Source organism: Apteryx mantelli, chromosome 6 (assembly GCF_036417845.1).
Source record: "Apteryx mantelli isolate bAptMan1 chromosome 6, bAptMan1.hap1, whole genome shotgun sequence".
Classification (NCBI taxonomy): domain Eukaryota; kingdom Metazoa; phylum Chordata; class Aves; order Apterygiformes; family Apterygidae; genus Apteryx; species Apteryx mantelli.
The window spans coordinates 20,850,634-20,863,999 of record NC_089983.1 but is presented as its reverse complement, the minus strand read 5'-3'; the positions used below and the strand labels follow the sequence as shown (position 1 = coordinate 20,863,999).

The 13,366-nt window shown below is 36.4% G+C and overlaps 1 protein-coding gene across 2 annotated transcripts in view; it reads right to left on the bottom strand.

The window, feature by feature from the left end:
- Window positions 1-13,366, bottom strand: part of CALCRL (calcitonin receptor like receptor) — a 70,603-nt gene that overhangs the window by 24,047 nt on the left and 33,190 nt on the right. For both annotated transcript variants that reach the window (XR_001295134.2, XM_013960682.2), the window contains exons 2-6: window positions 8,126-8,225; window positions 6,933-7,077; window positions 5,429-5,539; window positions 4,366-4,478; window positions 1,122-1,213 (exon numbers count right to left, since the gene is read on the bottom strand). Coding sequence is in view for 1 of the 2 variants with exons in the window: in XM_013960682.2 (XP_013816136.1) it covers window positions 1,122-1,213; window positions 4,366-4,478; window positions 5,429-5,539; window positions 6,933-7,077; window positions 8,126-8,176 (512 nt within the window). In the remaining variant the exon portion in view is untranslated. The remainder of the gene's footprint in view (window positions 1-1,121; window positions 1,214-4,365; window positions 4,479-5,428; window positions 5,540-6,932; window positions 7,078-8,125; window positions 8,226-13,366) is intronic.

Here is a 13,366-nt window from a genome sequence, read left to right as displayed (position 1 = left end):
CCCATTACTGCTGATGTATGTACTATTCATATTTTGATCCGTACTTTCCTTTAAATGTTAGGAAAATATAAAAGGTGGAGAGCGAGACAGTAGGATATAGTGGTAAGAAATAGGTAAGACTGTAGAGCAGCTCTATATTATCCAATGAAAAATGATGCAGAAATGATTAAACTAGTGCCAGTGAACAGGGAATGCCCACACGGTGCAGCGCAGCATTTGGCAGGGATGACCGCTCTTCTCTGACAGCAGGGCGCTTTGCCTGAGCTACGCTCTTGTCGCAACACTCCTCCTGTTTTCCACTTTCTACTAAGCCCCATCAACTTCTAAAAAAATCAGGAGTGTTTCACAGGAAAAAAAAGTAAGTTCACAAATGTGAAGTAATAAATAGATATAGTTTTCAGAAACTTGCCCATTATGTTAGAGGTTATTACAATAGTGGTAATATACTGCTCAAACTTTCTTGTGAGAAGATACCGTAATAGCTGTTAGTCGGTAAGTAGGAGAATGTAACTGTCATAGACATAATTATGGTGGATAAAAGCCAGAATTATTTTTATTATTCCCATTTCTGTTGTTTCTCTAAGTCTTAATTTCTCTACAATTTCTCATATTTTGTGGATAATTACTTTGGATTGCTACTCTACCAGTATTTTGGTTTCTATTTGCTCCTTAGTTAATGAGTCTGCCCCATGCTTGGCATAGCCACACATTAAGTTTTGTAATAAATTCACAATCATTTAATAATTGGGTATTATTAAAGAAGACACAATCTTCTATCATTGAACTCTTTTCCAAGAGCTCCATATTTTCTAGTGACATTTTCCCTTACAAGCCATTGTTCAAAGAAATGATTACTGTAACTTATTTCTTTATAATTATTGTAACTTATTTGCAATTTATATCTACAGTTTTTCATTTGGAGATTTGGGATTTTAGATTTCTGAGAAAAGAAGAGATCTTTTTTGTATTATAATATAATGTGCAATACCAAATCAATATACTGACTTCAGTCACCTTCTTGCTCCATCCTATTTATTGGGATGTCTTATGCGTTAAAGTATTGGAGAAACTAGGATTGTTGTAACCACTGATATTTGGCATAAGATTTTAAATATACTTACTTAAAATAAAAGAATATGCCAAGGGAAATCAGAAGTGATGCAATTGAAAGACCATGTCCGATGATGGCCAGATAATACAAATTCAGAGCAGTCTGCAATAAAAGAACAAAAACAAGCACCTGTGATGCATACAGAACTGTTAGTGATAAAGCATATACTTATACATCTCTGCTACATACAAAATGACTCTAATAGGATTAAGAAAATAAAAACATTACAGATAATGATGAGTCAAGTCCAGAATCCTGCGAATCAATGTTTTATGAAAAACTCTTTCTGCAGGACACAAAACAGATTAATTGAAATCATCACTAGAACCTATCAGTTAAAACATTAGGTTTTTAATATATAACACTATGTTCTTCCTGAGTATTTACATAAATCTAGCTATTTATGCTACTATGCTGGGTACATTCATATCTTTAGCTTGATCCATCTAGTAACACATCTCTTAAGTAAAAGAGAAATTAGTATGATTCAGATATGAGTTCATATATTCTTTTCTCATAGAAGTCTTTTTGTTGTCATTTGAAAGACACTTCCTTCAGAGCAAGCTGTGATTGTCATACTGGAAATTCAGTTTTCAGTCGCTATTCCAGGAAGGGGGTGAAAAAAATTAACAATAACTTAAAAATAGTCAAGACTAAACAATCTTGTTAAATCAGTCTACAGCCGTATTATAAAATCATGAAAAGCTGAGTAGATACAGGAACTGGTAAATTACTATTTGGAAAATATACAACATGTTATCATTAAATCTTTGAACTAAGTAATATATTAAATTCCAGTATTAATAAAATTCTGTGCTTTCAGTCATGGAATTTGCCTCACAAAAATTCCCTTGTGGCATTAAGTTTAAAATTGTTATTTTGCACATAAGGAAATGCAGGCCTTCAGGCTGCATATCCTATCATAATAAAGCATAATTATCTGGATTCTATAGGAAGAATTAGAGCATGTGTACACATCCTCACACACTCCACACTGGATGTATCCACTGAACCTATTATTCAAATGTAAGGCTGGAAAACTGCAGCCTTCTGTGTAGGTTCACTTTTGAAATAATAAAAATAGATTCCATGTAAAACTTTAAGAAGGTTATTAGATGAGACAAATGTACCTATTTGTACATGGTAGATTTTTTCACATTATCATTATTTTAAAAAACAGATACTTTTTAATAAGGATACTAAAGAAATGCAATAGTTTAAGTGAAACTTTCATAAAAACTTGGAAGTGAGAAAACAAGGGTTACCCCTGAAACTCTAAAGCTTATGACAGCCTTTCTGTGCCAGGACCACATCCCATATCACCATCTCATACAGTGACCACTTTAGGCAAAGGAACATGTCAAGAATTTAGAAGATTTAGAAGATTTCTGCCCAATTTAGAACTGGTGCTATGCAGTGGTACAGTAGGAACTGCTAATGGGGGTGATAAAAGTAAGAATTGAGCAAAGGACAACAGCCCTGTTTATTGTGCATTATCTAACTTGCCTTCTGAGCAAAGAGAAAAGATAAAGTATGCAGTCATTTATGTAACGCACACAACTATAGCAAGCAGTAACGCTTTCTCTGCGGATATTATTCCAGTGGAACACACAGCCTCGGGTGCGTGACAGAGCTGAAATGTCCTGGCAAAGCAGTCTGAGGGAAGCTAGCTCCTATTATTCATATGGAAGGACCTGGATGGATCTGCTCCTATCTAAATCATCTCTCAATTTCCAGACAAATATTAGCAAGAATCAATGAATTAAGTATCTCTGCTAGTAGAATTAAACTGCCACAGACATATTCAGTTTCTCTCATGATTTGAGAAAAGGCAACAGAAAAGTGCCTTATTTTCACCTATTATCCCCTGTTAGCAACTTGGATTACAGTTAAATACCCTGAAGCACTGTGACAGCAGCGATGCAGGCAGCTGGGATATCTACTAGATTTCAGTATCCTTGGTACAACCTGCTGTCACTGAGCTCTTTTCCACGAGCTCCAAATTCCCTCACAATCTAGCCTGACCTGCATTTTATATTTCTATTTCTTGAGCATTTACAGTTTCATTATACTGCTTCTTCCCATAACTGAATATGCTTTATAAACATAAAAAATACTAGTAGCCACATATTTGGGGGGAGGGGGGAGGGAATATGTTATTTTACCCATTATATCCTTATATAGGATATCACAGGGTATAGCAGAAAGAGAGCATTTGGGACTTTACCAGCCATTTTTTTGCTATTTCCATCAATTGATAGACATCTTCAAGCTACAATGAAGTCTATAAAAATTCCATCTATATAGATACACATATGTGTGTGCTTGTGCATACAGAGGTCTATCCTTGATGTATAGAAAAAAATCTTGCAAAGCATTTTGTAGCCCGGCCTGAGATAATTCTGCATGCTTGCAAAATTTTACATAAATAAATTTAAAGTATTAAAATACTATACTAAAGTACAGGTTTTTCATTTATATGGACAGTTTAATATCTCAGATACTGGGAAGAAAAAAAGAAAAGGAAAAAAAAAAAAAGGCCCTTTTGAGCCAGGACACAAGACACATACCTGGAAAGGGCCACAAGAAAAAACAAACCGTATCTAACAATTCTAATCATTTACTTTCCCTCGGCCTCCAAAGATCCTGTGGTGAATCTACTCAACTATACCATGCCTAAATTAAAAAAAAATAATAATAAAAAGCTGGTTTTCACATTACAAAAAAATCCAGCCCTACTTACAAATTCTCTGGAAGATGTATTAACCCCCAAGTAAAACTTTGGTTGTACACTTGCTGAAAAACTCTGTCACTATGACTTAACTGGATAAAACCAAACATTCAGCACATCCTCCAGAGATGTGCAAATCTCCTGCAGTTCTGCTGGGCTTGGGCCCTGCTTCAGAGTTACAGAGCAAAATGTAAAGGTATACGCAAAATGTATGCTTTTCCTAATGTGTACACTTGGCTGATCAGGACATGACTGTGGATGACCTAGACAAGTCCTAGCACCTACACATTTAAAACACCCATAACAAAAATAACATCATATTCTTCAAGCTGTTGAAATCAGCCGTAAGAGGCAAAACTGAAGTTTTTTGAGTCTGCTTTGTTCAATTTATCCTTTTCCTGCAACCTGCTTTCTCTTTGCATTTTGGTGTTGCATCAACCTGCTGCCATTAGAGTTCTGAGACTTGTGAAATTTTTCACAGCAGTTTCTTGACACTGGTAACATGCATTCATTCCTTTCCTACCTTCACTTTTTCGTGCGTATTGATATTACACTGGGTGTAGTTTGTCCACGTCCGGTTGCTTTCTGGGTGTCTAAACCAATTCCCACTTGGGTCACAGATCTTTGTAACTTTTTCTACAGTCAGCCAAAGTGGTTGGAAAGAAAAACAGAAAAGAAAAATGCAACGGTCAGTACTGAAGTTCTGCTTCCTGATGCCTAGTATTTCATGAAGAAGATTGGCAAACAAATGACAGCTTTATTAATAACACTAGAGAGACTTTGTATGTTACTATGAATTCTGAGAAACTAGAGGCCATTGCTTTTGCTTGGCAAGAGAAAGTGATGATGTGTTTTTCTTAAGAAAATAAATAGATTTCTCTCCTCCAATCCAGTGAATATCAAAATATATCAAACTAACTGTTAGAGAACTACCAGATTAAGCGACAGGACTATTTAAATGTCTTGTTTAATATCCAGGATATAAATTGAAGTTTGATGTCTTACTGATATAAATTAGGACTGGGCAGGTAGGAAAACATCAATATAGGAATTGCTTAAGAAACAGACCGGAGAATTTCTGGGATGACATAACGATTACTATCTAGTCAAATAGAAAGAGGCATGAAAGGACCCTGGGAAATACTAAGCGCAGCATAAGCATGCAAGAGTGGAAGTCTATTACATTTTCCACATCCTCACAGATGGAAAGTTTAGACTACAGAAATAGGAAAAGATTCACTTGTGGGAGAAACTTGTGTTGACTTTGACTGCTAAAATGAGATAAAAGAATAAATCATATTTCTGCTTGTCTGACAGGGAAAAGCTCATCTCTAAGAGTAAAGAATCATGGTATAATTTCATTTTTAACTTCCTAATCTACAGAATCCTACAAGGGCATTTTGCAGAGAGGAAAAAAAGTAGCGTCAGTTATTCTATGCGATAAAGGGAAAATACAAACAATAAGTTTGGAACTACTGTAATTCTGGTGCACTGGTGACTTGAGCTGGGCAGACAGGAGGCATCAAGCATCCAAACCTCATTTTATTAAGAAACATGTTGATGCAGAGGCCCCCATGCACACTTACCTGATGGGTTGAAATCCTGAAAGTAGTCAGGACAACGCTGTACTGACACTGTTCCTGCAGCAACGTCACTCCAGCACAACCAGCCATCCCATGTCCTGTTACAGTAAGGGCCTACAAACAAGTAGAGACCTGATAAAATAACAACCTTTCTTTTGTAATAGTCTTTCAAAAGAAAGAGGCGAAGTCTGAAAAAGACTGAATGAGGTTTTTCACTTGCAGCAATGAGTCTTCTTCATAAAGAAAAAGGAGAATAGAAACATGAAATTTAGCAAAAGTTAATTAAAACTCCACTTAATATAAATAGTTCTTTAGATATATGCATTTCTTTGATTACATTTTAAAATGCATCACCATTCAGCTTGAAAAGGTCTATATCTGCAATTGATAAACCACGTCAGAACTAGAGCACTGCTAGTGGATAAAGTAATACTCTTTGGGTAAAAGTGAACAAACTAAGTCAATTCAAACCCCATAATTCACATCAACAAAGAGCTTTAAACCTGTAAAGATCATTTTACTGTTTTTAATTACACTCTGGATGTATACCAAGCCTATACACGTGTTTACTAGCTCATGAAAATACAGTAGTATCCTAGAAGTCATCAGGAAGCCTGGTTGGGAGGCGGCTCCTCTGCCTGAAGGCAGAGCTAAGCCCACAGAGACCATTGCTGACAGACATTTCTTTAACTTCTCCAGGGACAGGGATGCCACAGTGTCCCTGTAGAGCCTATTTTAATGACTCATTGCACTACAGCAGATTTTAACATCCAAAATAAACATCCCTTGAGAATGAGCTGGGTTTTTATAACCAACTCTTTTCCGAAAAGACATGCAGAAAGATGTCTACAAGTTTGAAGATGTTTTTCATATCTTCCTTCATTTTTCTTTTTTCAAGACTTAATAAACTCTCCCCCCATCCATCTCAAAGGCAACATTTTTCAAACATCTTATAACTCCTCTTTTCTCATCTGAACATTCTCCAATTTGTCCAGATCCTTCTGAAACTGTGGTGCCCCAGGCTGGACATAAGCTTACACTGCCATACTGTCGAGGTTAGCTCTGAATGAGTTATCCGAAAGAGCATTAATCACATTAATTAACCCTCAGAGCAGGACAATATCTGTCAAGATGTGTTCAATTTTTAAAGGCAGAACTTACCAGAGAGATAGAGGTATTATCATAGCAGGAAATTAAATAAATTGATAATATTAATTACTCTTCATTTTTAAATCTGTATATCTATTTAAATGAACATTTTGTTATCTCTTATTGGAAATAAATGCATTGTGTTATATAAGAAGTGGTGCTATGGGCAGTTAATATACTATATTACCTTGTCTTTATGAATCCCATACTGATATTTCTAAGTCTTACAAATACAGTTACAGCCTAAAAAGTTATTGCTACCAAGACAAGAAAGGAGTATGACTAAAAACCCATGAGTTACTTAATTATGTCTATTGCCATTTCCCTTTGGAAAACTGTATGAGAAAATAATGTCTACCTTCTTTCCTATGAATAGGATCTTGCATAATTTTCTGGTAGCATTCATACTGTGCTGTCATAATTTTATTCCGTGTAACACTCAGTTGAGCAAAGTCCTCTGTCATATTCTGATGCCCTTCAGATGGTATAGCAGTGGCAAAAAACTAGGAGGAAAAAAAGTTTTTTTTTTTTAATCGAGTCACCATTATATATCTGTTTCTGTGCCAGCAATTTAGATCTACTACTCATGCGCAAACTCTGACAGAAACTTCTTAAATTTCAATATTTTAAAATATTATATTTTAAATATTATTTTACAAAGGGAAAATGATCTTCAAGTCTTACTACAATCTGATTTTGTGTTTTTCAGTTTCATTTAGCAGTTCTTACTACTGAATCTTGACAAATTTCTTCTGATGAGCATGGGGGCAACACTGCAAGTCAGAAGCATGCAAACAGCTTTTGCAAAATCCAGTGAAATATATGGAAGTTACATTATTTTAAAAGGCATTTGGATCATGCCCAAAATGATCCTTTATAAAATAAGACTCTCAATATACTGAATCTTTTGGCTTGTTTTGAGCTGTTTGGTTTCTCTATACCTTTGTGAAGCATAAAGTCAATGCTCAGAATACCAAAAGGTATCCAAAAGAAACTCCTGTGATATGAAGGATATGACATCCAGTGTTACAGTTATTCAAACTAAAATACAAAAATAAGAACATGGATCTTCATCAAAAATTAAACCTTTGAACTCCATTCTTCTAAATGTGAAATACTTTATTTCAGAGGGAAGCTACAAAAATTCAGGGGGAAATACAGTGGCAGATAGAAATATTTTACCCCTGTCATGCAAGGGGTAAAATTAAAGATTCCCAGGATCTCCTCTGAATCTGAATCAGAAGTCTCCTCTGCTCTTACTGCGGTCTGCATAGCACTGCCTATATGTAACTCATCAATTGCTACTGTAAAGTTCTCTGTTAGCAAAGGATATTCTGGGTTCAGCAGAGGTAATTGACTATTTCTGTTCCTTTAGCACAGGAATTAAAAGCAGGACATAAACCAGATAATGATCTGGCTGTGCAGAAACTTCACTTGAACACAAGATTAATTGTTTCTGTGTGTCCATATTAATAATTTCTGCAGTATTCTGTACACACATGTTAAAACTGAAAGTGGGAATATGATTTTAAAAAAACTGATAAAACTCACCATAGTAACAGATAAGAAGAGCAGCAAAAATATGATCCAGTTTGTTGCCATTTTTATATCTGGTGCAGTGTATTGTATTCTGTAGTCAAATGAACTCAAACTGCAATGGAAAAGGCATAGGAAGAAGTTTAGTAATTCATGAAAGTCAAAACTGATAAAAGACTTGGTATTTTCTTTCTGAATTAGAACAAATAAACGGAGGTCTTCTCAGTTTGTATTTCTGACACAGTGAAGCCATGTGACATACATGGAGATATGCCATATGATGTGAAAACAATGCACTCCATTCACCAGCAGCAGATGCCAGCAGCAGGGTCATGCTGCGCATTGGTGTCCTGCATGGCTGCCTCCACGTCTCGCAGCGGAGGTAGCGAGGGCCACCCCTTGTCTCAGCTAACATCAGTCTACAGAGGATCGTGTCTCAGCCAGGCAGCCAGTATCAACTCTAAAGGATATGTAGCAAGAAACAGCTCTCAAAGTCCAAGATCTGAGTGGACCCTTTGACATCTTTGCCTCTGCACAGCAAGAGCTTTGCCACGAGGAGAGCACCGTTACATTTTCTGCATTGTTACAGTGTTGAATTAATGACTCCCATTTTGCTTGTACTTTACTCGTACAGCTTTGCAAGGGTAACAAAGCCAATGCAGGGATTAGTTGTGAGCTGTAAAATAGTTTTTGTATCTGACAATTGTTGAGCACTCCCAAATGTATCAGGTTTTTTCAAAACTCCCAGGATGTGATGGAATAAGCAATTCCATTAGTCAAAGTGAAAAGAACAAAACAGAAGCGTATCCTATGCTCTGTTGCCTGTTTGTTATACATAAAGGGATTAGAAACTGCACTAAGCTCTACTTTCAAAAAAAAACCCCAAAACACTGAAAACATGTTTCTGAATAGCTTGAAGCAAACAGAACTACTCCTACAAAAGCTATTATCCTCTTACTGTGCAGACTATTCTACGAACCATTTCTTGAGAGGTGCGCTGAAACTATGAAGTATACAAAATGGCTAATTAAGCACCTAGACCACCTAGTAAGCATAACCCTGCTGTTACAACTCTCTCAACAGGAAAGGAAATGTACTGGAGATTTCTCATGCAATATTTCATTGTGGAGAGAAGAATCTGTTCCCCACGAAACAAGTCACTGCACTTGCCAACCATCCTTTCAAGCCCAGTAAATGATCAGAAAGCTGGGACCAACTACCAAACAACCAGTAAACTTTTAAATCCATCTTTTCTTGATGCATCACTAGCTGCTTTAGTGATCACTCACAGTAACATCAAACTAAAAGAAAAAGGACAGAAGCTGGTAAATCCTTCTCTCTCCTAGGTTCAGTGCATTTTCATCCACAGATAGTCCTGAAGCATCCTGAGAAGATCACAAAGTCAAGTCAAGACTGCAATACAGATACATAAGCTTCTGCACTTCTCTTCTGCTTGCATGGTAGCAAAAGACTTCTTCACACTTAGATGAAGCTATTACAACTAAACAGTCTTTCAAAACCTAAAGTATTTTGCTATACTAGCAATAAAACTATTATTAGCAATAATAAAGAGGGCTAGATACGGGCAAGTTTAGCTCCCTTGTACAGATTAAATCACCAGAAATATTACATCACTACTTAAGATACAAAACTCACATAGCTAGCTCAAAGATCCAACCACTGCTGAAGCAAGAGGGCTGCTGGGAGCTGAGTACCTACACCTAAACCTTCCTCCTGACTCAAATCACATTCTCCCTTGGATCACACTTCCTGTGGTCTTTCAAAGTTTTTCTTACTCAGCAGTCATGCCCTACAAGAGACTGGTGGATAACAAACAGCTGAAAGTAGGTTGGCCAGCAGTGATAATTTCACACAAAGTCCACCTTTTCACAAAGTGTCTTGGTCACAGAAAGCAAGCATTCTGCTTCTTTTCTCTTTTTACAGTGGGACTCAGCCGTCTTGACACTACTGTAACACAATAAACTGCCTTTTCTAGGATATACAGACTACAAAATAATACATCACTGCTGTTTATTGTATAGTTGGTGCAAATGTAAGATATTTGTTGTAAAATCAGTTACTCTTGTGCCTGTTCAACCTGGAGCAAAACTGTATCAGTAACCTTCCCTCTATTTTTACCACTGGCATGTAATCTTCTAATACTGATTGCCAGAAATTGCCCGGGTAATTTAGTGAGACACTGAAATTCGATATGCTGTTCTGAGGGCTCTTAAAACACTAACAGGAAGATCAATTAACATGCATGAAATATATCTGCAGTGCAAGCTAATAGTATTCTAGGAAAATCCATACGTGATGAGAACTATAGTAAATAGATTATTGCAAAATCACCATCTGGCATATACAGAATGATAAAATTTGTACTGTTTGTTACTGGAGACATTGTTAATAATTGAAAAATCTAAACATCCATGTGTACCAACTAAAGATTTACTGAATACCAAATGTAAATGGAGATGTTGATCTCTAAATTATCAAAGAGGCAATTTGATTTCAACTCTAGATGATAATTTTGAAGTGGAGTTAATTCAAATCTGTTACAATCTTAAGTCATTACAGTTGTGCCTGGAAGAGGGGGGAAAAACTCTGACCTTTTAAAGAACACAGGAAAAAAAATGCAATTAACTACCTGGATATAAAGTAATAAACAGAGTAACCTTCTCTCTCCAAAGTATGCCAAAGCACAGTCGTGTAGGGTTAAAAGCCATACATCACATGCACAGAACAAGCAAAGAGAGCAATCAAGGAGAACATAGCAAGAATAATTTAATGCCTGTTTGTCTATAAACGTACATAGAAGTTTAAAAAAATTTCCTCTATAACAGTTCCAAAATCCTATTCATAAAACAAACATTGGATGGCAAATTTAAAATGTAAATTAAATAAAAATAGGCAAGGCATTATTGATCTAAAAGATATTGTGTCATATAAACAAAGGCAGAATTTCTCTGCTGTGATTCACAGTCCAAGATCATTTCCATTTCACAATATTGAAAGTCACTCCTTAGCTCAGTCACTTAAATGGTCCATATCTTTTTATATCTAGTGGTTTTGTAGGCATTTTGTACTAACTATTCCAGTATCCAAAACTGGATTATTAATCCTTCCCAGGAGATAAACAATTAAGTCAATTCTCTGATTTTCTCAATGCTTTCTACACATTCCTCATAGTTATCGACTGCAAAGCTAAAACTTACATATATAGAAATAAAATCCTGCTTCTGTACATGACTGTTCTTGGACTTAATTACAAAATGCAGGGTGAAGGTCATTCAGATGCATATTTGGACTTAAACAAAGCATTTCTTGCATGAATTCATTTTCACAAAAGTTATTCCAGTTAGTTTGGATAAGAACCTTCAGAGGAAAATTAAAAACTTGCTTAGGAATGGACAGCAACATAGTTCATTGACTGAGGTAGTGGGCCACTACTTCTGAGAAAATAAGGCTATATTTTATTAATCATTTGTTCTGATGAGATGAAAAACAAATATAATTCTCAGAGTACTTGCTGGGAGGTATTAGATGCATGAGGCAAAGGAATTGACAGAAAAAAGAGACCCATTCTTTCAACACTGATGCTTTCCAGGCTCTTCTTCTGCTATTAAACATACTTGACAATTCTACAGTGCGGAAAAGAGGACATCTTTATCGGGCTGAGATTAATCTGAAAGTATTAAATATTAGCATAAAGGAAAAGATCATGAAGGGTAGACAGAATCCCCTGAGGCCCCTCGGTGACAGTGGGGGACTGAAAAAAAACAAGAGGACCATGATTTACACAATAGATATTGAATGAAGTTGTAAGTCAGTGGACACAGGGCTACAACCTAACAGTTCTTTCTGCCTTAAGTATTTTCTCAATGAAACGGAATGCCATCGGAAAGAGAATGGGGCATTTCAATAGCAAATCAGATCTTCAAAATCACATTTTTTTTATTTAGTGCATGTGGTACTGAACACGGGGGTAACTTAAAAAACACAGGAACTGTCTGGTTTTCCTCTTTGTTACATTCTCCGTTGCCCAAACTAATGATACTCCAAAGGTGTTTTTAATGTTTCTCACTGATGGCAGTGAGATCTACTGCAGAAGACAGAATTCAGCAGCAGCTGCAAGCTGAACGTAGCCAAAAAAGTCACTGATATAGCTTTAACAGACATTCGTGTTCTCTTCCTCCTGCTTTCTCTGCAGAGCCACCCTGCCTGTATCATCAGCTGTTTCTATTTTTACCCTTTTCCCCTCTTCCCAAGAGTAAATTTCACCCTTGCTGAACTCCAAAACCTTTCCATTTAATTGATACAGCAAAAATGTAAAAAAAAGTGAGAAAAATAATTTTTGAACTTCCATCACCTGACTACATTTAGTACAAAAGAAAAAACACATGCTCCTCCGACCTTAAGCAGTTGCCCTTTAGCTTGAATTTAATAAGAGGCTACTTATGTCATTGCATGTGTATGCATACACATACACAAAAATCTTTCACTGGCTAATTGTCTGGTAATTTTTGATTCTTCTGAGAAAAAAAACATTTTTAGGATAAATTACATTAGCTTGCAGTGATGCTGTAATCTTTGAAAACACTTGCACTTGCAACACTGAACTTGAACATGTGTAACTATGCCCTGCCTCTCTGGCTGAGAAAGGGGATCAGAATGGTTATTTTCTTGAGAAATGCCCCCTTTTGCTGTTACTCTAGCAGTCCCCGATTTTGTCTAGGTTGGAATATCTGTGAGAAATAGCTACAAAGGGTATTTTATTATTTCTGGTTCTGTTTAGAGTGTGGCATACGACTCAAAGCATTTCAAACTCCAGGCAAGATTTAGTTGTTTCAGCCCAAGATACAGGCAGAAGACCAAGTTGGAAAATGCCCAACCCTTTTCAAGTGTCCCTAATTTGAATTACTGTAGTACACTGTTAGGAAAATTCAGTAGTGTTCCAAATGGAAGGACAGTCAGGGCTTTTGCTTAACTCTCCATTCACATAAATTTTGGGGGAAACACTCTGCCCCTTGGGCAGTTTTGCTAGTGGTTGGTACTAGCGAACTCCTAATACACAACAGATTCTTCAGCCCAGAGAGTGGACTACAAAGACCCACACTTCTAGAGGGCAATGCAGGGCAATCTGGAAATCTTCCTAATCAGGAAAATTGCCTGCCCAGTTTCTGAGAGAACCACCTCTGCTAGAATTTGAATCAAACTGCTCTGATGATACCACACAACAGCTCACTGGTATGT